This window comes from Cygnus olor, chromosome 15, assembly GCF_009769625.2.
Source record: "Cygnus olor isolate bCygOlo1 chromosome 15, bCygOlo1.pri.v2, whole genome shotgun sequence".
In the NCBI taxonomy this organism is placed as follows: domain Eukaryota; kingdom Metazoa; phylum Chordata; class Aves; order Anseriformes; family Anatidae; genus Cygnus; species Cygnus olor.
The window spans coordinates 16,169,043-16,191,041 of NC_049183.1; the positions used below are offsets into that span (position 1 = coordinate 16,169,043).

General features: G+C 45.1%; 1 protein-coding gene across 1 annotated transcript in view; it reads right to left on the bottom strand.

The window, feature by feature from the left end:
- The window catches only part of LOC121078260 (mesothelin-like), a 25,321-nt gene continuing 3,322 nt past the window's right edge, over positions 1–21,999 (bottom strand). Inside the window, 27 exon segments of the mRNA XM_040574213.1 lie at positions 1–550; positions 1,108–1,297; positions 1,895–1,989; positions 2,610–2,737; positions 3,317–3,496; positions 3,709–3,806; positions 3,809–3,829; positions 4,625–4,737; positions 4,740–4,808; positions 5,053–5,164; positions 5,667–5,757; positions 6,515–6,704; position 6,796; positions 6,836–6,965; positions 7,523–7,608; positions 7,923–8,043; positions 8,860–8,909; positions 9,063–9,206; positions 10,230–10,400; positions 10,506–10,721; positions 11,056–11,227; positions 12,076–12,103; positions 12,216–12,237; positions 12,829–12,869; positions 15,068–15,153; positions 15,444–15,549; positions 16,593–17,062. Coding sequence (XP_040430147.1) covers positions 456–550; positions 1,108–1,297; positions 1,895–1,989; positions 2,610–2,737; positions 3,317–3,496; positions 3,709–3,806; positions 3,809–3,829; positions 4,625–4,737; positions 4,740–4,808; positions 5,053–5,164; positions 5,667–5,757; positions 6,515–6,704; position 6,796; positions 6,836–6,965; positions 7,523–7,608; positions 7,923–8,043; positions 8,860–8,909; positions 9,063–9,206; positions 10,230–10,400; positions 10,506–10,721; positions 11,056–11,227; positions 12,076–12,103; positions 12,216–12,237; positions 12,829–12,869; positions 15,068–15,137 — 2,634 coding nt within the window. The 5' untranslated portion in view covers positions 15,138–15,153; positions 15,444–15,549; positions 16,593–17,062 and the 3' untranslated portion in view covers positions 1–455.

Here is a 21,999-nt window from a genome sequence, read left to right on the forward strand (position 1 = left end):
GCTTCTGGCATTTTTTACTTAGTTCCACCATTTCTTTACAACCAGCCGGAAAACTTTACTCCTACTCAGAGGTCCTGGCAGTGTCAAGAGATCAAGCTCTTTGAGAAACGTAATTGTTAACATGCAGAACAGCTGATTTGCTCACCCTTACACCCACCAGGGTTACACAGTCAAATATTGATATTGGTTTTGTTGCAGCAATATGGCTGGGTATACTTGGGCTTGGTCTGTACAAAGGGAAAAAAAGATCCTGCTCTGAAGAGTCTGAAATCTTCCCTTCAGATAGAACACTTTTTTTTTTTTTATTGATTTGAAAGAGAAAAGCACCTAGCAATGAGCACCAGGCTACGTAGCAGTTGCCTGCTAGCACTGAGTCCCCCTTTATCCCCCCGGCCTCCCTCAGAGCAGGTCACAGGCTGGTCCCCCTCATCTTGCTGCCTGCTGAGGGAAGATTTTCAAGACAAGGCCATTGTCGTCAGGAAACTGAGAAGCAGAGCAGGCAAGAGGTGGGCTGCCATAGCCACAGTGCCCAGAGCGGATGAGGATGGTGCTAGAGGAAAAAGAGAGAGGCATCAGTGCAAAGAAACCAACAACTGAATCATTCCCATGGGGAGAAGATCTCTTTGTGCCGCATCTGGGGAAGATCTTTGGCTTTCTGACTAGGGCTTTCTAACTGGTAAGCAGCCATCATCCTTGGCAGAACTGAATTTGCTTCCCCCCCATGCTGGGAGGCGAAGGGAGCAGGTGAGCACTACCCAACGTTTTAGAGGGGCTGGGTGGCAGGGCAGTGACACGTGCCACTGGAAGGGGTCTGCAGTAGCCCAGACCAACAGTCTCTGCTCTCCTGGACACACGAGTAGCTAGCAGGACTGTCCAAGGCCTTGGCACAAGCACAGCTGAGAGCAGGACTAGAACTGCTTGGCAGTGCTGCCCAAGGCAACCACCTCAAGCAAGGTCCTGATTCAGGGCCCACATCAGCTTGGTGCACTCACTTCTCTTACAGACGACCAAAGGCACCTCATTTCCACAAGGTGATGTTTATCCTTACTGTGGCCCCAAAATAAATATTTAAAGTACAATGATCAGAGGCCCTAACATACTACGTACGCTGAAATTGAGGTGTGACGACGATCATGTAGCCTTCTTGTGTTCCCCCAGTGAGCCCAATGCCCAGTTTATCCAGTTCTGCTTGTTTCCGTGTTCGGACCCACTCCTGGATGGGAGCCTTGTTCTGCCATTTCACCAGATCACGAAGATTTACCCCCAGCAAGCCCTTAACTTCAGCAGGCGTCAGGCTCTAGGAGAAATCAAACAGCAAGACTTACAGCTGTAAAGGCAGGAATGGCAACAATACCTCTGATCAAGGAACGGGTGAAGTTTATGTTAGCCCAAGTGTTAAGAACAGAAAGACAAACTTCTAGTGAGTAGTTTCAGTTGGAATAATCTTGCCTTAGGTTAGGGGAATAAACACAGTGATTCTTCAAAGCCTCTTTCTGTTGTCCTCTCATGACACACCTCCTTGACCCAAGTGAGGGCCCAGTCGTTGCCCAGGTCAGTAGGCTTTCTTCCAAAATTGATGATATTACTGCTAACACTCTTGTTAGAAAATTTGTCACATAGCTGTGTACTGTAGCCTAGTGGAAGGCTCCTACTACTGCTCTGAGAGCTTGGACTAAAGAAATTCCCCGGTGAGATTGGGTAAGCATCCATGTATGACTCCAAATTAAACTTCTTCAGAAGTTCCAGGTTGGTTCTCCACTTTCCACTAGTCAACTATCACTCTGAATGTGATGGAATGACTCCAGATTTACACCAATGGACAATGCAACCAGAAACAACCCCTTAGAGCATGACATACATGCAAGGAGTCAAACAATTTCAACATTCAGCTCACCATCAAAGAGTCTCTTCTTAACTTTGCCAGAGTATCAACTTTCATGTTCACGTTGTCCTTGCTTAGGGCTCTGAGATCCACGCCAGGAGCACCACCTGCGACCAAAAAGAGAATGTTTTATTACAAGCATGGAGATCAGCCCTCAAGGTAGCAGTGATGTGTATCTGTATAGACTGGAGCTACAGTGACGTCTTCTAAATTTATTAGGCTGGGGCTGCTAAAAGAGTAAGTTCCAACTGCAAAAAAAATATGGATGCTAGTTCATTTTGTTGCAGGGTTTTATGATGTTGGCCATTAAATCAATCTGCATCAAAGCCAGATGCTAGATGGAGGGGGAAGAAGAGTTCACTCAGGCTGTGAATAAATTCTTGGGTTAACAGGAAAAATCTAAGTTTTTGACATGGGGAATGGCTGTGAGATAAGCATTAAGCATGAGCAGCTGGATTTCCAGGGGACCTAGCAGACCCATCCCAGAAGCCTCGAGTCTGATTTTCCCTGTGGCAGTTGGGCAATTGATTTGGGGAATTTTAAATCAGGTACAGATTCCTTCAAGAATATTTAATGCCACCTACAAGTTGGAAAAGGATGTGGACCCTCCAGAACTTTTAACAGTTTGGCTTTGAAAATTCCCAAATCTTAAGATGGTATTTGATCCCCACTCAGCTTCTGGCTACGACCTCCCTCTTTCCCTGTAAAAGATTGTTCTTTTACATACCTAGATATGGTTCAATGTGCGTATAGTAAGAAGGTAAATAGTGCTGGTCTGAGAAAGCACGTTTTGCTTTAGCATATAAGATGTCTTTCGTAAGCTGTGAACAGGATGAAAGATTCAGAGAAACCAGTCTGTAGAAAAATGAATATTTAGGAAGAGTTTTTATTATTTTCAATGTGAATAAATTTTGAACTATTCTGAGTATCTCTCTGGGCTTCTCTACACAGGACAGATTACCTCCTCTTCCATATAACCCTGGGTATTTCCCAGTAGATAGAAGAGGTATGGAGAGAAGCTAAATTAAAAAAATAATGACTCAGGCTACTGCTCAATATGATATGTCTTCTAAGTAATGATGGCTCTGATTGTGTAATGATAAGTTTGTGTGTTTGAAAGATGTAGTTATTTAATTAATTTCATTAGGAGTCTTTCAAAGGAAAGTAAATGTCATCAACTCTGTTTTGCCTTTAGATAAAGCATGCATGCAAACCATGTTTTTTGTTGTCACCTGATGTACAATAAAAAAATTTGATTGCAAATTGGAGCCCTTCCTGCAGAATGGAGAACAGCAGGCTTTTAAACCAGGACACAAAGCACGTACTGAGTTGCTTCCTAGATTTCCTTTCACTGAGTGCAGAGAAACTAAACTGAACTTGCTGATGCAAAAGTGTTTTTGCAAGCAGCCAAGAGCATCGCAATATTTGACTCACTTCAAGCTGTTGGAGTCTATCATATTCAGCAAAGTTGCATTTAGAAGGCACAAGTGTTTTCTATCAATTGCTTTCAGTGCAGTGGCGTCCAAGGGATTTCCCAAGGCAACATAACGTTCAATCAGTGCAGTAGCCTAGAAACACAATTATTTTTTTTCAGAAGTTAACTTTAGCCAGAATCTATGGTTTCATCTTCAAAAGAAAAACAAATGCAATAATTACAAAAATAAAACCAAACATTTAAATCTACTTGTTTGGACTTCAAAGATGGACCAACCATCTTTGAAACCACTAAGCTGGTTCTAAACCAGCAGTTCCCAAACAAGGAAGCAAACCTAGGCAGAAAAGCAAATCCAAATCCCTACCTGTTTATCTTGGGCAGATGTTCTAGCAAGAAAGCCAGAGTGTTAGGTGAAGTTATCCTCCATCTTTTAATTTCCTCCACGGTGGCAGAATTAATGAAGAGGCCCAGTTTGGGAGAGTAGGACTGTCAGGATACCCATCAGGGTATGTCTGTGGAAAGACTGTTGTTACTGCTATGAATGCTCTTTATCATGCCTATGCTCCTTGCAAGATTACTGTGGAAAAGCCTAAAAGGCCTGCAAGGAAGAACCAAAGCCAGTGAGATTACTTGAGCACATCTGTCATGCATTTTTCTGTATGATAGCTCAGGCAAGCAGGCCCCAGGGAGGGAACAAACCTGCAGCAATGCAAACTGACTCAACAGAGACCTGAGTGGAGGTGTACCTTGAAGCGGTGAAGGCTAACCAAACACTGGACAAGCAGCACAGTCAGCAGATCAGAAGTGATTATTCCCTCCATTTGGCTCTTGTGAGACCCCATCTAGATACTACATCCAGTTTTGGACTCCCTGATACAATAAAGACTTTGACAAAGTCTAGCAAACACTAGAAAGTCTAGCAGAGGTCCATGCTGGTTGAGGGACTGGAGGCACAACATAGGATGTGGAGTGGTGGGGCTGAGGAAGCTGGTTATTTCAATCTGAACAAGAGGGAAGCTAGGAGAGGATTTAATTACCATCTTCAACTATTTACTGGGAGATTATAGGGTGAATGGTACCACAGTCTTCTCAGAGGTGCATGGTGAAATGATAAGGGTCAACAAGCAATGAGAATTCTGAACAGGTATTAAGAAAAATCTATTTTCACAGTAAAGGTGGTCAAACATTGGAAGAGGAGTGCAGAGAGATGGTGGAGTCTCAGTCCTTCGAGACACTGAAACTCAACTGAACAAGTTCCTGAGCAATCTCATCAGTGGATAATTTGGCATTCTTCAGCGTGGCATTACCTGATCCAGATTCTCCTTCAGCACAGCCAATTGCTCTTTACTGAAGGCATAGGTCAGGATCTGAGAGAGGTGATTCTCCAGAGAGACATTCTTCAGGCAAGCACGTAACTCTCAGGTGTATACATATAGGCATCAGGTCATTGGTTAAGAACTGCCTCTGTTATCTTCTTGTCATCTGGGCAACCTGTTGAAGAAAGTATTAAATATACTAACACCACTGCCCTTGTTAAATCCTTTTGCTTCAAGCTTTGAGTGCTCCCTTTATGGAGATAGACAGGTATACATTGTTCCACCCTCCCCCTGGGCAACCTACCACCAAGTGCTTCATAGCTCAACTCAGACAAATTCAGGGAGTCCCACAGGCACTGGGGTCAACCCCGATACCAGGGGGAACCCTGCTGTTTATGGATCAGAGAAGGCTCCCATACCACTAGCACGCTTGTGCCTAGAAGGCAGGATTTCTTCAACAATGGTGGCCAGCTGTTCCCTTGACAAAGGCGAATCATGTGCAAAGTTTTTCAGCCAAAGAGTTAAAGCATTCTGCAAAGAAGAAGTTTAATCAGGAAGATTTTCCAATCTTGGGTATATCATCAGCATAATAAGTGATTATTCACACAGGGGAGAAGCCTTATTGTTGAAATACTATGGGCAGCTAGACTTCTGCTAGCAGTTTAGAGACGTTTCCTTGGTTTGCCAAAGTCTAATTTCTAAATGCTTAAACTCTGCTGTATTCCATGCCCTGTAAATGATTGTAACTCCTCACAAAGCTCTGTATATAGTTAATACTGCTTTCTACCTCTGGTCCTCTTCTGACAGTTATAGGAGGAAGATTATAGTGATCTAGGTTGGCAGTTGCAGGCCATCTGACTTGATTAATCCTCACTTTTCATAGACCATCTGGCCCCTTTGTCACCATGTTTTTAGATGAAGACATACTAGTGAAAGCATGAACAACTGCTGTCAACAACCCCGTCGTACTTCTACTATACTGCAGAACCTAGGAGTGTTTTCCAAACTTCTCACACCCCTATGAGTAACCCACCTTGGGGATCCTCTGCAAGATGCTGTGATCAAATACAGGAATCAACCCACCAAGCTCATTCAAGGTAGAAGCTGACCACACTGAAGGAGGCCTGCATACAAAAATTAGCAGGGATTAGCTTTCAAGGATTAAAAAAAAAAAAAAAAGGAACTTAAAAGCTGCCAGCATTACGCCTTTATAACGTTTTAAGTTAAGAAAGTAAAAGATTTATATCTTGAAACTTCTCAGTCACTTCCTGTTACACCAACCTTAATTCCAGTGGAGCAGAAGCAACTGTTAGTAACATGAATAGGGGCAGCTGTATAAGAAAATGGCATTTAACAAACACATTATTTTCTTAAGCATGAAAACCAAAGAATATCTACTGCTCACCACTGCCCATTCAGTGCCAAGATCTTAGATCATTTGACACAGGAAGGAAAATATTTTGCCTCTTTGGATGATGTCTCTTAGAGACAGCAAGGGACTTATTAAGCATCTGGCAGTTTAGGAGGTGGAAACAGAATGTTTTCTGAAAACCGTCAGCTGACAAACATCTAGAGCCCACCTGTGTTCATCAAGACCATCTCAGAGAAGTTTGGTTAGTGAAAAACAGACCACAAAAAATGGTTTTATAACTACAGCAGGTGAGACACAGAAATGACTATATATTTTTCAGTTGAATTCCAGGCTAAATTTTCAACTGAAAGAAGTTCAAATAAACAAAGTAAAAGGCCCAATATGAAATTTAAAACAAATTATTCAAGTTTATGATCAAGCTAGTCAGCTGGAGTTCACTTAGGTATCAACAGGACAAGGGTTTTGTTTTAGGGAAGTGTTTTGCTGATGCCAAGAAGACAAATGCATACCCAAATGTAGTGTTACCACTGCTGATCACACTCTTAATAGCCTCTTCTTGATCAGGCAGGAAAGATTCACACTGGCTTAACTGCTTCAGCACACTCCCACCAGAACTTCTAATGTACTCTTCACCCAGGTCACAGACCAGATGACCCAGAATCTCTGCATTTTCCTCGTTCACTTGTGTTCCAGAAATTTCTGAAGTAATACAAGACAGAGACATTAAATAGAACTGGATACCATTGTAGAAGAGCATTCTTGGTCTTGTTGACAGCTGACAACCCCATACTCTCTACGGCTTTGAGCAGAGTTGTCCCCTGACCACATACCAGACATGCTAAAGCTTCCAACAGCAGCTGTTTTCGCTCAGGCGACTCTCTTTGCAGAAGATCAAGATTGGCTTTCCCAACACTAGCAAAGTACTGCTTACAGCTTCCTGTTGCTGCGTAGTCTGAAGGACTAGAAAGACAAACATTGTGAATTCTGCTGGGTGAGATCAAACAATTGGTCAAATATAATGTCTTCCACACCCACAGTCTAAACTCTTCTCAAAGACTGAAGTCCACATTTTTCAAAAACATGTTTTCACCTTAAGGACTCTATTGTGAGACTCAGCTAAAATTGTTCAAGATTTGGATACAGAACCACAGTGGATAGCTACTGGAACAAAGAAATCCACTCTACTGTCTATTTCATCTGATGCTGTAAGGGAAAAGCCCCCTCAGAGAGGCTAAAAAGTACTAAAAAGCCATGGTGGTTTCATATTAAGACAGAAATATCTAAAAAGAGCTTCATTCTGTTTTACCAGTACAAAGGATGATTAAATCTGAAAGGACCTTAAAACTGTTTTGAAAGCTTTCCACAATATGATTTTTTTTTTTTTCTGTAAGGATGCCTGAACAAATTGGAAATGTATGTCAAACATGAATTGGTCATTACCAGCTAGCTTGTAAAGTCATGCCTTTTTTTTCCCACCAATGCCTAATACAACAACATGAAAACCATAGCACATTTACCTTAAAAATAGCAACAGGTCTTTTGGATAGCTATCTAAATCCTTGGGAATCCCATGCAGCGTCACCATCTTCACTAAGCAACTCAGCTGAAAGGATACCGGAGTTTATATCAGAGAAAGAAAACAGCATGAACACAGAAAAAAAAATAAACATGAAGACTTTACCCCACTCTATAGAAAGAAAGAAAAAGACAGAAATCGGAGATTTTGGTTCCTGAGACACCTAGCCAACTGGGTTTTGACTTTGCCTCCCCCTGAAGAAATTCAAAACAGTGTGATCGAGACCCAAGACCAGTTGTTCTAGTCCCTTAAGCTGAAAGTATTCTTGTTCTTGCTGAACAATCCTAATTTATATCTCAATTGCAATATCAAATGCAGCATTTTGGAACACAGGAACTGACCTGGTCTTCTCCTAGCTGGACATTCTTCTTCTTCATGGCTTTGGCCAGCTGCTGAACTCTTTCTATTCCTATTTCATTGGCAACTGCGCATGTGTAGCCTTGGAGAACTGACTGAGAAAGCCTGAACATTTACAGAAAGCAAATCAGAGGTGCGAGAACTTCAGGAGAGAAGTCAATGATTATCTCCTATATATACCATGACAAATATGACAAGCATAAATCTCTCCCATCCTTAAATCTTAACGCTCTCCAAATTCCATCCACTCAAAATTGCTAGTCTTGAATTTTGTAGGAGATCAAAAAGCCATCACTGCTTGAATAAACATGGTCTGGAGACTCTGCAGCAAGCAGTACTGCTGTACCCTGATGTACAAGATCAGTCTCCTCTATGTGCTTTCAGTACGTGCCACACATCAAAACAGAAATGGAGCTGTGCAGATTCTCATCACAGAATACAGTCTGTATGACCTGGGAGAGCTCAGGGAGAAGTCCTATATGGAAAAAACTGCTCTTGTGAAATCAGCATGACATGGGTGTCAGTTCAACTGCTTTTCCAGATGTGTGTCAAGGTTTTCATCATTTTTCTTCTCAGATACACGAGCTGACAACAGACACTATTTAATCCCTGGAAGAACACTATATATGACTGACACACTATCTGACTAGAAATGCCTTTCACACAGGCAGTCAAGAAGCAAGGTTCCCAAGTGCAGTCTGAGCCAGCAGCATAGTTTTAGAAAGCAAGTCTGGCTTACAGGCACATTTTGCAGCTAAAACCCTGGTAGGCCTTGGTGCTACATGCCTGTGTTTGTGTTTGCATGGTATTTTCCCATCTCCTTCTATAGATTGAAAACGATGGGACAGCCATTTGGGACAAAGGAAATATGGATAGCACAAGCAAAGCAAACAAGGAAAACAGAGAGTAAGAAAACACTACCTGCTGAAGTCGGGCTCTCTCTTTATCACATCACTGAAAAACATGGCAGCCTGTGGAGCAAAGCCAAATTGATAGTGGTTTACCATGCTCTTCTGCAACATTCACCTGTATTTTCAAACAGATTTGCAGAGTGGTCTCATAGCTCTGCAATGTCCAAGGCTGACACTGAGGGGTGAGAAGGACACCAGCTTCTAGCACATTACCTGTTCTCGGGTCCACATTTTTCTGTTGAGATCTTCAATACTGGGCTTCTCATCAAAAACAAGCAATGATTTTGGGATGTAACTAGCCAGAGCATCAGGGATATGTTTAACCAACTCAGCAGGGTGGCTTACACTGGAAGAAATCTTAAAACAACAACAATACATACATATATTCACATATATACATAAAATCATTCCAACACTGTGGCTAAAATAAGCAATGTCTGTAGAAGAAATGAAAATTTGGAAAGAGGCCATGGAAATTCCTCTGTTGATCATCTAGGCATTTGTCAAAGACCTAATATGAAATATTTCCTGTTTGACACATGCATCAGACTAGGAGAGCTGCATGGAGCTAACAGTTGAAGCCCTGATGAAAGGGAATGATTCTGTCCCTATCACTTCCCCGGCTCCTGGCTTTATGCCCTAAAAACCTTTAGTAGGTCAGAGAGGAGGGACACTTCTTCCCTCTCTGACAACCCAAACAATAACTCAACTCTTGAAGGCACATTGCAGAGCCTTCTGTGGTGAAGGAGATGTTATTTCCCTAAGGCATCACACACAACCCTGACAGCCCCGTTGCCCCAGCACATGCTACAGGCTATACCAAACACGGGTCAGTGGCTTTCCTACAGGAGGGAGCACGAATAACAACAAACTCAAATGCTGCACATGCAACTTGAAGGTTAAAGTCATGGCTGAGAAAAGTGGGAAAAGAAGTCCAAGACCTGTACAGTCACACAGGGAAATGGCATAGTGCATTGCTAGAGTCTGTCCTAAACGGGGCTTCCTGAGAGCAGCCTTCACTTCTCACACGGTCTCACCCCAAGCCATGGCAATAACCTTTCCCTGACAGCATCTTATGAAGTCAGTGGGGAGTAGTTTCTAGGTATACCCTGTAGAAAAAATGTCTCTTCTGACCCAGGCCCTAAGAGGCTTGGTGGGTCACGCTGGCTGTCAGCCAAGGACATCTACACAGGTCCAGGGATAGGGACGTGGGATGCCTGTCCTGCTGCACACTCCGGTTAGCAATGACAAACACCCCCGAGGGAATGCTGTGTGTGTGCAGGTATGTGCCAATGCCTGGCCCCAGGTAACCAGTGTTCTTGGCTGCGAGTCATGGGAGCTTTGCTAATTTGTGACGTCCATAGAGAAAAACAATTTCACCATTTCCACAAATGTCCTTTTCAGAGCAGGGGGCAGGGTCACCAACTGCTGGACAAACTCAGGCAACTTAATGGCTTCCAAGATCACTTCTGGAGGGAGACTTTGAAGCGTGCTGCTGCTGAGGCCAGCCACCAAGCTCCCTAGCTTTGCCAAGCTCTGTCCATCTGAAATCTGAAAGGTAATACATGCAGGTATGAGTACACAAAGGGCCAAACATCATTTGTGCAACTAGCTATACCGGGTGTAAGGTGCATTTCTGGACCTCATCCTTTGTACCTGATAGCCAGAGCGGAGCAGTTTATTGATAATAGCACTGGACTGGTCAGCATTCCAGCCACGAACTTCACCCAGGGCAGGAAGAGATTCCTCAAGGTCTTCATCACTTATTTTATTTTCGATGTCAGATACGGACAGCCCAACAGCAACCTGGCCCAATTCACGCAGGATTGCAGGAGTGAAATGCTCAAACTTGCTCACCAAGGAAGATGCAACCTGCAGAGGTCCCACACATACAGAAAAGAAAGTCAGAAGAATAATGAGATGAGCTTATTGGATCCTGCAGCCTTTGGATGTCTTAAATCACTGGATTTTCTGCCTAAAATTTGTGTGACGATGCCAGTTGATGGACTGCCTCTACCACTGAGATTTGCAGATCATAAAACACCAGCCAGACATTTATTTATTGTATAAAAATAAATAAATAAGCAAAATCCCAAGGTGAGCTCTAGGAGTGTATATGGGAGGAGGCACAAGAGTTGAATCCTCAATTCTCAAAAATACTGTCTAGGTGAATGAAGAACTGAGTTGAGGCTGGACAGCAGATTACCTGCAGTTCCTCTGTCGTCAGGAAGGAGGGAGCTCTCTCTCTATTTATTCCTCTGTGTTTCACGTTCAACGGGCAGTTCTTAGTGATCCTGTGGGCCAAGCTTAAAGCATCGTCTCTGCTCAGGTTGTTCACTGCGGAGGGGCTCAGGTAGCAAACAAATCTGTCTGGGAGACTGCAGGTGGGAGACAAGGAGGAGAGGTTACCGGTCTGATAGGCAGTGATTCTGATTTTTCCTCTTTTTGATCTTTTCCAGTGCATATTTCCAGTGCATATCTCCCCTGATTCGTTTTAGCTCCGATGATGCTCCTGTCTACAGCGAGCACAGCTGTGTCATGCAGAACTGCCCAGCTGCAGGATGCGCAGTTGGTCATTCGCTGCTGAACAGCACTGCATGACAATCCTTTCTCAATGATTCTCATTTCTCACTGAATATTTCTTCATTCAAATACCTGCAGCAGGACAGCTATTTGCTACCCTCCAGGAAAGGGTCCGGCCCACCCGTTAATGCCAGGCAGCCTTAATGAGGCATAGCCCAAAAAATGAATGCAGAAGAGCAAACGAACAACCCCGATGATAATTATTTGCTGGCACCATTTGGGAGCAGGGAGAAGGTACTTGTAAACTGTTTACCCTTAGGTAGAAATCAAATCAAATGAAGGTTTGAAACTGACCTGTCTGAGTCCTAGGCCCCCATCACCAGCTAAGCCAAGCTCAGCACTACTGCCAAGGTTCTTGGAGCAGTAAATCCCACCTGTGACAGGCTGTCTTGCACATCAGGGACTTGCCCTGCCTTTCTTTGCCCTGCACAGACACTGAGCCCCAGGAAACCATTTTCCCTTTGCAGTTCAATCCAGCAAAACAAGGGCTCTCCCTGCCCAAAGGCATCTCTGGGACTTTGCGGGGAGGAAGGTGCTATACCAGGTTTCAGAGGCTACCTGCCACCCAAAGTGACATCCCCAACAAACCAGTAACACTCCCCAGGGAAATGGTGCCAAGGTAATTTGCTGATGGTTCACATACCTTTTCACTGAAGCACACACGGCAGTTTCTGATTTCCCAAAAAGAGAGAGAGAGACAAAGATAAAGGCACTGTGATAGGAAAACCTATACAGAGCCATGTTTGAATCTTCCGTAGGGAAATTATTTGGTAAGAAACTCACCATTGACAGGGGAGCTGGAGCACTGAGCAGGGAGAAAGAGAGAAAAGAGATACCAGTGTAACTGCAGAGTGACGTTAATGCAGTGTTATCTGTGATCATTTCATACAGAGAAGCATGGACGCTACAACCATTTGTACTTGGATCTGGCTTGAAAACACACAAATACCTACAACCAAAGCTCCTATCCTGACATGTTAGGTAGTTGCCATCTGCAAAGTTGATATCACTACTCGTTTTGTACTTTAAACAGCCAGAACGTTCAGGGTTATGCAAGTCCTCCCGTCGCTCAGGCATCAGGCCCACGGGATGGACTGCTCCCAAGATCTGAGTGTGGTCAGTGGGTGCCACCTTCCCTGCAGTGTCTGGTGATGTGCGTGCGCCGCAGCCCTGCAAAGACCTGGAGAAGCCATCCCCACTGTGCTCAGCACTTGGGAGACACCACTCAGGGGAAGGGTGGTTAGCACCCACCTCCCTCACAACACTCTGGATTTGGTTTGTAGCAGCTGATGCCCATCAATGCCCTGCTATCAGGAGAGACCACGCGGACCACCAACCCACACGTGCTTTGCAAGTAAAGACATGGGTGACACTTCAAACACAGAGTTTGCCTTACCAGGTATGTCTCAGCAGAAGCTGTATCAGCTGCCAGCCAACCTGGAAGACAATGTGATATGATTTAACAGCAAATGCAGGACAGAGGTTCATTCTCAGTCCAACCCCCAGCTGGCTTAATAGGTCCTGAACCTCATTCATCTCACTGCATTATTCTGTTCTTCGTTCTGGGCACGACATTTCACAGAATCATTTCTGTCAGCTGTGGCCAAGCCTTTGTTGTTTTTCACACCTCTCCTGCTAAGTCCTTCACTGGATTAAAACCCTCCAGCACTGCAGGACTGCACAGGGCGCAGGCAATGCCCGTGTGTGCCAGGCCTCGCTCCAGCCCTGCCTAAGAGCTCGGCAGGGATTTACTAAAAGAAACCAACCTGTCACTGCTGGCTCTCGGCAGGTCTGTGCAAGCTCTCCACTACCCTACACTTTGTTTCCCAACAACTTCCCTACTCTACACATTGTTCCCAAAGTAAACTTACATCTCCCCTCCCAATACTGTGAAGTTCAAAATATGGTGAAATGTGAGCTTAGAAATCAAAACAGCATGCACAAACTCAATTCTCCTTGGCATTACTATTATTTGCTTCAGATTAGAAACCTGCCAAGCTCAGCATCTCTTGTGTACAGAAGAAAAAAAAAAGAAAGGTTAAGACAGGGACTTCCATTGGTTTGTGACAGGACAGAACAAATGACTGCAACAAATGCTACATGAAACCAGAGGCAGGGAGAGGGAAAAGACAATGATTTAAGCTCCTGAGGTTACACTGGAGGGCTGACAGGCACGATTTGGCTGGTGCCGAGTCACTGCCGAGTTGTTTTTGTCCATGTACTTCTCACACAAGAGTGTTCTCCCTTCTGGGGAAGAGGGAGAAGATCCCCAAATGCTGATGTACCGCATGGTGTTGTGACCTGTGGTTCCTCCACACCCTCTGGCTAAAAGCCTAGGCTGTGCAACACCAGGACAGTCCCAGTCAAACCCATGGCAATATTTGGGCACAAATCAATAGGATGGGAGACCCTTATCACTGACCTGCGATGGGGAAGGGGGAGGAGATGGAAGGTAGTGGCTTACTGGGTGTGAATGTGTTCTCCAGACAATGACCCACATTAAGAAAGGGATTGTAAAACAGCTTGTAGGGATGGATTAGAGGAGTCCCTAATTAGTGTAACAGCTTTTTTGATTACTACTTGCTACACCTTCTTAATCGTTTAATTAATAGAGAACTGCCACTAAGTAACAGGCAAAGGAACCATACCCATAGGTGGCCACGTGTGTTCCTCTAACCCTAACATACATTAGATTTACTCCTAGATAAAGTCCCAGAGGAGTTACCAAAGTAATCAAGAGCTCAGTGCCAGAGGCCATGCTTCCCTGCTTGCAGACGGAGCTGGGACTGTTTCCACCCATAATAATTATTTCCTCCTCACCTCAGGATTGGACCTTGGAAAAATATAGCCAAGCCCTCTGGCCCCAGCCTTGGAAAGGTCTTACACATATGTTTATCTTTAAGCACGGAAATCATCCCACTGACCTGAAAGAGCAGTGCTCAGAGATCCGTGTGGGAAAGGAGGAAGAGGAAGATTGGCTTCTCGTTCTGCAAGATCAGGGAGGCCCCCAGCTCACTACCACAACAATCCTAATTCTATGTAAGGGCTACAGACTCCTCTTGTGTCATGAATCATCAAAGATATGTGTTCATTGCTCTAGAAACAAAGCTTTTCCAGAACACTGCTGTCACTCCTGTGCCTTGTTAGTGCCCAGGCACGGCAGCCGTAAGGGACAGGACCAGCTCCGTCACCCACAGGCATTACTGACCTGTCAGTCTTAAAAACAATTGCATTAAGAGCCATTAACTTTTACAAGCAACCTGTGTACTTCTACTGGACAGACTTCTCTCCCTGTACAAGATGTCAATATAAAATTGGAAAATCAGATTTTCATCAGGTTTCCCAGAGACACCTGCATATTCCAGTACAAGGAGCAGTGAGCAGACAGCTCTGCGATGACGGGAGGAAAATGAATTCCATTTTTGTACTTCCATTCTGTTTGCTATAGAAACTAATATATTTTGGTTCACAGACACAATAATAAGCAGGACTAAAGGCTGGGGATTTCAAGCAACCACCAAAGTAATGTTCAATGGTATTTCAGCACAATCTTCCCTTTTCAGGGCTATCTCAGCTTCAGCTGTTTGTAAGGAAAATCCTCCCAGGACACCCATCACCCTCACAGTAATACTCACCAACCAAAAGGAGGAAGCCAAGCCGTGGGAGCAAGGGCAGCATTTCTGCAGAGGTCTTTAGAGTGCCCATGCACACAAGGAATCACCTTATTTCAGCCAAGAAAAATCAAACATGAACAATACTTAATTATAAAAATAAAAATAGGAGAGTTGAAAGGTGCTCGTTCAAATAACTATCTTGCAAGCAAACTTACACATATCAACACACTTCACAAAACCTATCTGAAACTGGATCCAAAGCACACAAAACTATTGAGGGTCTGCTACGTCTGGCAAAACACTTCATTACATGAGATAATTCAGTTAGTTAAGCTAGATTCCTCTCTGGGAGAAGACAGTATCGGTTTGCAGAGCCCTGATTACCGGTGGCACTCACCTTCCAGCTGCTGGTTGCTGTGTCCTTCATGTGCAGGTCTCCAGTTGTAGAGGGCTGCTTTTGACTGAGCAAACCAGGGTGTGTCTCTGGCTTCTCAAAACTACATCTGAAATTACAGGATGGATTTGGAGCGCTGGACACACCTGTAAGTCCTTGAAGATGCAAACGTTCAACAGTACAAATAAATGTGTGTTATTTGTTAATGCTTGCCATTCCCTAGGACACCACAGGGAACGCGGAGCCCACAGCGAGGCTGCATGGAGGGACAAGGGCAGTGAATAGATGCATTCCTTCCTTGCCCTGCACAGGACCCATTTGCCATTCACAACAATCTTACAGCTCCAGAATTGTACTCCCTGAGATCCCTGTCTCCCTATCACCAGAAACGGCCTTTCCCTCAACAAACATGCAAATTTACTAGAACATAACGTTATGGGCTTTCCAGTCCTGCAGGCTGCTCTACTCCAAAAAGTAAACAACGTTCTTTTTAAAGAGCTTGCATTTGGTTATAAGGGATCTGTGTGCAGTAACTGCATGCAGAGGAATGCCATGATGGGTTTGCCCCGCTCCTTTGGCTGAACAATACATGGGGTTCCCCATGACCTCCCCAGAATGGCACATCAGCAGCCAGGGGGATCTCCTCGATTGAACTTGTGTTCTCTCTCAGCTAAAGGTCAGTTGTAAGGACTTCATCAAGAAAAATGTGGCAAGCAAAATCTGCAATAAAAATGAGATCTGCTGCAAATTCCAACAAGGAATGGACATCAACTTATTTTTCATCTAGTTCAGACTTCATTTCTCTGAACCTTAGAACCGAGTCCTCAAGCCACTAAGAAATTGCCCACAGTAACTCTTGATTTCTCTGGATGCAAGTGAGTAATTCTGTGTACTCAGATTTGAAAAAATCTTTGTTTGGTCACTTTATTGATGCTTTTCAAGAGAAGTTTGAAAAGCCAGTTGTGTCCCAAACTCCGGCTTGTCCCATCATGCCCACCTACAACTCAGGTGTTTGTGGCAACATGGAGAAAAGCCGGTGTTGACTCACGACACGTACCCAAACCCCTGCTCCCTCCCCACTCCCAGCTTTCTTAGCACACTTAACATGTTTATCAGCTATTTTGAAACTAGTATAAGAATACTGATTCATACTTGTGGTTTGTCTGACTCAGAAGTCCAAAGGATGCCAAACATGAAAGCAACTCACTTCAGCACCCATCTAAGCTACCTCTATCTATGTAAACTCGAAACACGTAATTCTATAAATAGTCAGCTTTGTGGATTCCCAGTTCAAAGCAAGAAGACTCTTCTCCAGAAAATCCAAATGAAGTCTCCTTGAGATGGATGGAAGAACCTTTGATCAGGCTTCAAATACCACAGCTTTCAGTGCCTTGTGCCTTTTGGAAAGACAGCATTGCACGCAGGCTGGCCAGGAAGGGGGATCAGATAGGCACACATTGCTCTGGAGCCCTGGTCGTGCTGCTGGAGAACTGCAGGTCCACAAAAGAGTCCACAAAGAAAGCAACGAAGAGCACATGGCACAGCATGCCTCCGCCATCTGCAGCCAGACCCATGGCTCTTCACCAGGGTATCAGGAGGTGAATCAGAAAAACAGGGAAGAGCTGAAAAGCAAAAAAAATCAACAGTGAGCCTCGGCTGCGGATGAGGAAAACAGGGGAGACGGGCAACGCGGAGTGTCAGGATTTTCTGCTTATGTTAGTCAGGAAATCATGCATACCTAAAAAGTGTGCAGAGCACCCTCCCTTCTGGGGAGAGAAACTAAAGTTCACAAAGGCAAGGAGGAACTTTCGTCTGTAAACAAACCTATTTTTCTTAACTCTGTTCACAAGGTGGCTGAGCAGAAGTATCTAGTACCTGGCATTTGTGTTCATACCAAAGAAAAATTCAGATTATTACACAGGATAAGGCTGGAGATGATTTGTGGTATTGTATCTGCTTGAGTAAGAATAAATAAGAGCTGCAACCTCCTGAAATAGGCTTCCAGCTAGAGGGTTTGGGCTGTGATGCCACCTCCAGCCACACCACTCTGTAGCACTGGATCAGTTGGGCCTCTTGCAGGTTTTCCTGCACTTTCTAGATGCCAGCCTGCCCCAGCCTGGGACACAGCCACAGTAATGCAGGAGGCTCAGCACTGCTTTCAGAGCAGGATAAGATCCCTGTGATGGATGGCCAGAGAGGAGAACATCACAACCTCTCACAAAGTGACACGACTCTAGAAAAGCAGATTTTACGCCATAATTCAATGACAACCTTCATGCTAACCAGAGAGGACGTGGTCTAGGAGCCTCACTCCTAAAATGTTCTTAGCAACGTGCAGCAATTCAGATAGCAACTGTGACTAAGGAAGAATTTGCAGCCTGCACCCGGGCAGACAAGTCTTTCAGGGGACAGAGCCTAGCACACCCTCAGCTACCACCTCCCCTGAAGCAGAGCTCTCCCCGTCATTAATTTCATTTGCACCACGTTCCCTTCCTAAGCCCTGCTTTCCCCACCCTCTATGAACCTTTCTCATTTTGCAGCATCAGGCCCCTCAGGTCTCTTGCAAACAGATGGGAACAGAGCGCATGCAATGGGAATGCTGGTGAAACTCCCTCTTAGTGGGAGACAACCAGAGATCTCCTCTCGCCCAAGAAGCAAAGAGCTGGAAGAGGTCTCAGCCCTCCCCTTGCGCCATGGTGCAACTGCAAATACCTGGGCTGGTAGAGGTGCATCCAGCCGGCCATTGCATAGGCATGTGAGGAGGATTTTAGAGCTCACTTGTAAAAACAATCACTTCTAGCTCGCTGCAATTACTGTGGAGACCTCCTTCTGCCTTCTCTTTCCTCTTGCATTCCTCCCCCTCTGTTTCCTGAAATGGAAAATAATCCAATAGCCTTCATGTCACCTCCCTCTCTTCTCAAATGCATGAATCTCCCTGTGATAGCAAGTGGGGAGTGAAGCCCGGCTTTGCATCCTGATCTCTCATCGCTCACACTGAAGGGTCAGGGCAGGAGGGAAGTCAATGAAATCTGCAGAGGGTGGGCAGGAGCAGGCCAGGTCTAAGCTGCAGTTTGTACCATGGAGAAACGAGTCGGCACACTGACAACCCTCTTCTCACCCAGCCTGACTCTGCATGTGGAGCATCAAGTGCCGCTCACGAGTTCTTCAGCAACACCAAATGGTACAACTGGTTGCCGAGGTGTTCCTGCCATGGTAAGCCAGGTGTGGCAACAGGCAGTAAATCTCCCTCGATCCCAGCTCCACCATGCACGCCACACACCCCGTTCAGCCCCAAATCATTGGACTTCCCCAGAATGACAGGGCCTTTGCACTCTCCCAGAAAAGCCAGGGCTCCCATCAGTTCGGTCCAGCACCCTGGGGCAGCAGAGCCAGGTCAGCAGGTAGATACTTGCACCACAGGTGAATCCCCATCAAACAGGTCAGAAGGTGACAGGCACAACAGCAGCTTTTAAGAAGATCTCCAAGGGAGACTGGACAGAGAAACAGAAAGTAAGGTGGATAAGGTTAAGTCTCAGCCTAGATCAAATCTCTTTGGCGGGGCAAGGAAAGGCCCAGCTTGCTGTAAGAATCGGGTGAGCTGTGTGAATCCCTTGCAAAGGGCTGTGTCTAGAGTTGACAGAAGGGATAAAGACAGAAGTGATGCAAAGCCTGTGGCCTAAGGTATAAACAGACCAAAGCCCACAAAAGTGGTGTTATAACACAGTCATCACTTGCACTTAGCTCTTCTGTTATCCTCCCTGTACAGATCTCAGGCTTACTGGGACTTGGCACACAAAGGAAGACTCCCCAGTAACTGAACTAAGCCTCCGCGAAACCTCTCCTCTCCTTATCTCTCTAGAAATGCAAACAAGGAAATAGTGCTAAATAAACGTCCACATCTGAGAACTGTGATTTCATTGATAACAAACCAGGTATTGCCCCATTGCTCACTGTTTCCACTGCAGAACTGTCCTGCCCTCGCTCCTGCAGCCCTGGACCACAACCGCTGTCGCTATTTGCTTCTTGCAGAAAAGAAAGTCAAGAGGCCTCTCAAAGAGGCCTGGAGCAATCTTCCAGGTCAGCAGCATGAAAGGTTCTGGGTTAAGGCATTTTCTGAAAGCTCTGTCTTGCAGGTAGCCTACAAATAAGGTTTTCCACTTGAATATGGTGTTGGTCAGTGTTGGTAAGAAGAGAGCTTTAGCATAAATAGGCAGCTATGACGTTTTGGCCCATTTTGGCTCCATAGCCACCTTTCTCTGCACATCAATGGATTCAAAAGGACCAAGCGGAGGCAGTTCAGACTAGGAGAGGAGCTGACCCTTCACACAGGCAATTGAATTGCATGGCTTTGTCTCAATAGGTGGCACATGCTAGAAGTGACCATTGGTTCAGAAAGCAACTGTACTAAAGTTCTCCATTCAGATCTATTACAAGTGCAAGTGTGGTTTTGAATTGACAAGACTGATTCTTATCGCAGAGAAGATCTTCAGAAGAATGCGTAAGCACACAGGTCACATCCAGCTATGTGACTTGGTATTGTGTACCTGCTTGTTAAATGTCAGCTAGAGATTTTTATAAACAAGGCAGTATTTCGCTCAATACACAGCTTGTCTCACTTCTGCTTGCTTAAGCATTCAGTTACAAGTAGAGAATGTGAAAATAAACATCATTGGCTTTGAGATGTCACTGTGCCCACACCTACAGATGTCAGTGGGGTCACAAGAACCTGACTGTGAGGGTTTGTGTCTGACATCTCATGCAAGTCACTTGATCCTCACCCCCTACACTAACAAACCTTCACTTAAGGCTATTTCTAAATTGCCAAGGAGAAGACAAGAAAGTCGAGGGTCTCAGAGACCTGCCTACCATCAAACACGCAGGCTCCTTGGCCACCTCAGGACTAAAACTCAGTCCTGATCTGTTCCCACTGCACCAACTCCAGAGCAAACCCTGCTCTGACCACTTTGCACTGCCAGAGCTATTCTCTGCACACTGCTAAAGGAAGTATCACGGAGACAAATAAATAAAAAGGCAGCAGAGATGAGTAAAAGTTGGGATAAAAAGGCCAAACAGTATCAAATATCAGTTTATAGCTAGAAGTACAACTGAACCTCCATGCTAACACCTTGCTAGAAGTTTACACAAGAGATTTTGCTTATTTTCTACCTCCCTTTCTTCCTTACAATCATATTGTCGCATGAACTCAAAAACCACCTATATTTAACACTCACACCTCCTGAATTAAAAACCTAAGAAAGCTAAAAAGGAAGTACTCTGCAGTCTGATTTTCCTCTCTCGGCAAGGTTTCTATTTGTGTTGGTGACTGACTGGTTGATCTAGAGAGCAGAAGCGGTGTTTAGCACTCCCCTAACCCTACCAGTTCAGCACTCCCCTAACCCTACCAGTTCAGCTGCCCATCCGGGCCTGGTCTTAGAGGCTCTCCTGACACATCAGCAGCCAGCAGTCAGAAGCAGGACCAGGTTTCAGGTAAGTGACATTGCTGGAAGATCCCATTTCAGCAGGAGGAGGCTCGGAGCTGACAAATGCTCCGAGGAGCCCAGCCCAGCTCAGGAAGAAGCAGGGTGTTACGACACCGGCCCCTCAGCCATCAGTTCTGGCTTTACCATGGTGCTCAAGGCACTAGAAGTATTTGGCATCCAGCACTCTGGAAAAGTGCTACTTATGTCAGCTGCTGTGCCACAGACTCACAACTCCCATGTCTTTTGGGCGAGCAGATCCTCCCAAAGCACATACCTTCTGTAGTGCCAGGCATGAAAGGGGGAGTATTCCCACGGTGAGTGCTGTGGGTGTCCAGCAATGCTTCTGCCCATCTTGCCTTGCCGCAGGTACCATCAGCACTTGGACATCTCTAGTATGCACCCGAGTGCAGCAAAAAATAGCTATAATTGACAGGCACTCCTTATTCTCAAGGACAAAGAAGCTCTGTCTCTGTATTGCATAGCTTCAAGAAAATGGTCTCCTGTATGAGTCAGCTGCCAGCTAAAAAACTTCACGTGTTCTTAGTTGCTTCCCCTTACAACAAGGCTGATACCTTGTGATGTAGCAGAGCAGCCTAACCTCCCTCTCTTCTTTATATATAAATACAGATATACATGCACAGGTGTGTACACAGTCACCTACAGATGGTGACACCACACGCAGCCCTAAAAGAGAGGGAAAAAGAGAGAGCCTGCCTAGTGAAAGTCAGAGATCCCGCTCAACCTGGAAAGCCTAACTCAGTCTGTAGCACGACCGAAACCCATCCCTCATTCTCCCTAAAGCCCATCAGCCAAAGGCCCCCAGCCTTAAAAACCCTTTTCGAGTAACTTCTCCTCACCCCCATGTAGCACCTTGCAACGCCCTGCAAGGGATTTATTTCAGCTCCCAGTCTCCTGCCTTGCCATGCCCCCTGCAGTGAGTGCTCTGTAAGGCAGGCTAGGGAGCCTTAATCTCTTTAAACTGCACATATGTGTCTGATGAAAAACAACTTCCATGGGCCAAGGGCTAGATATAAAATATTTGACATTTTATCCTTAGCCATGAAACCAGCTGACAGGAA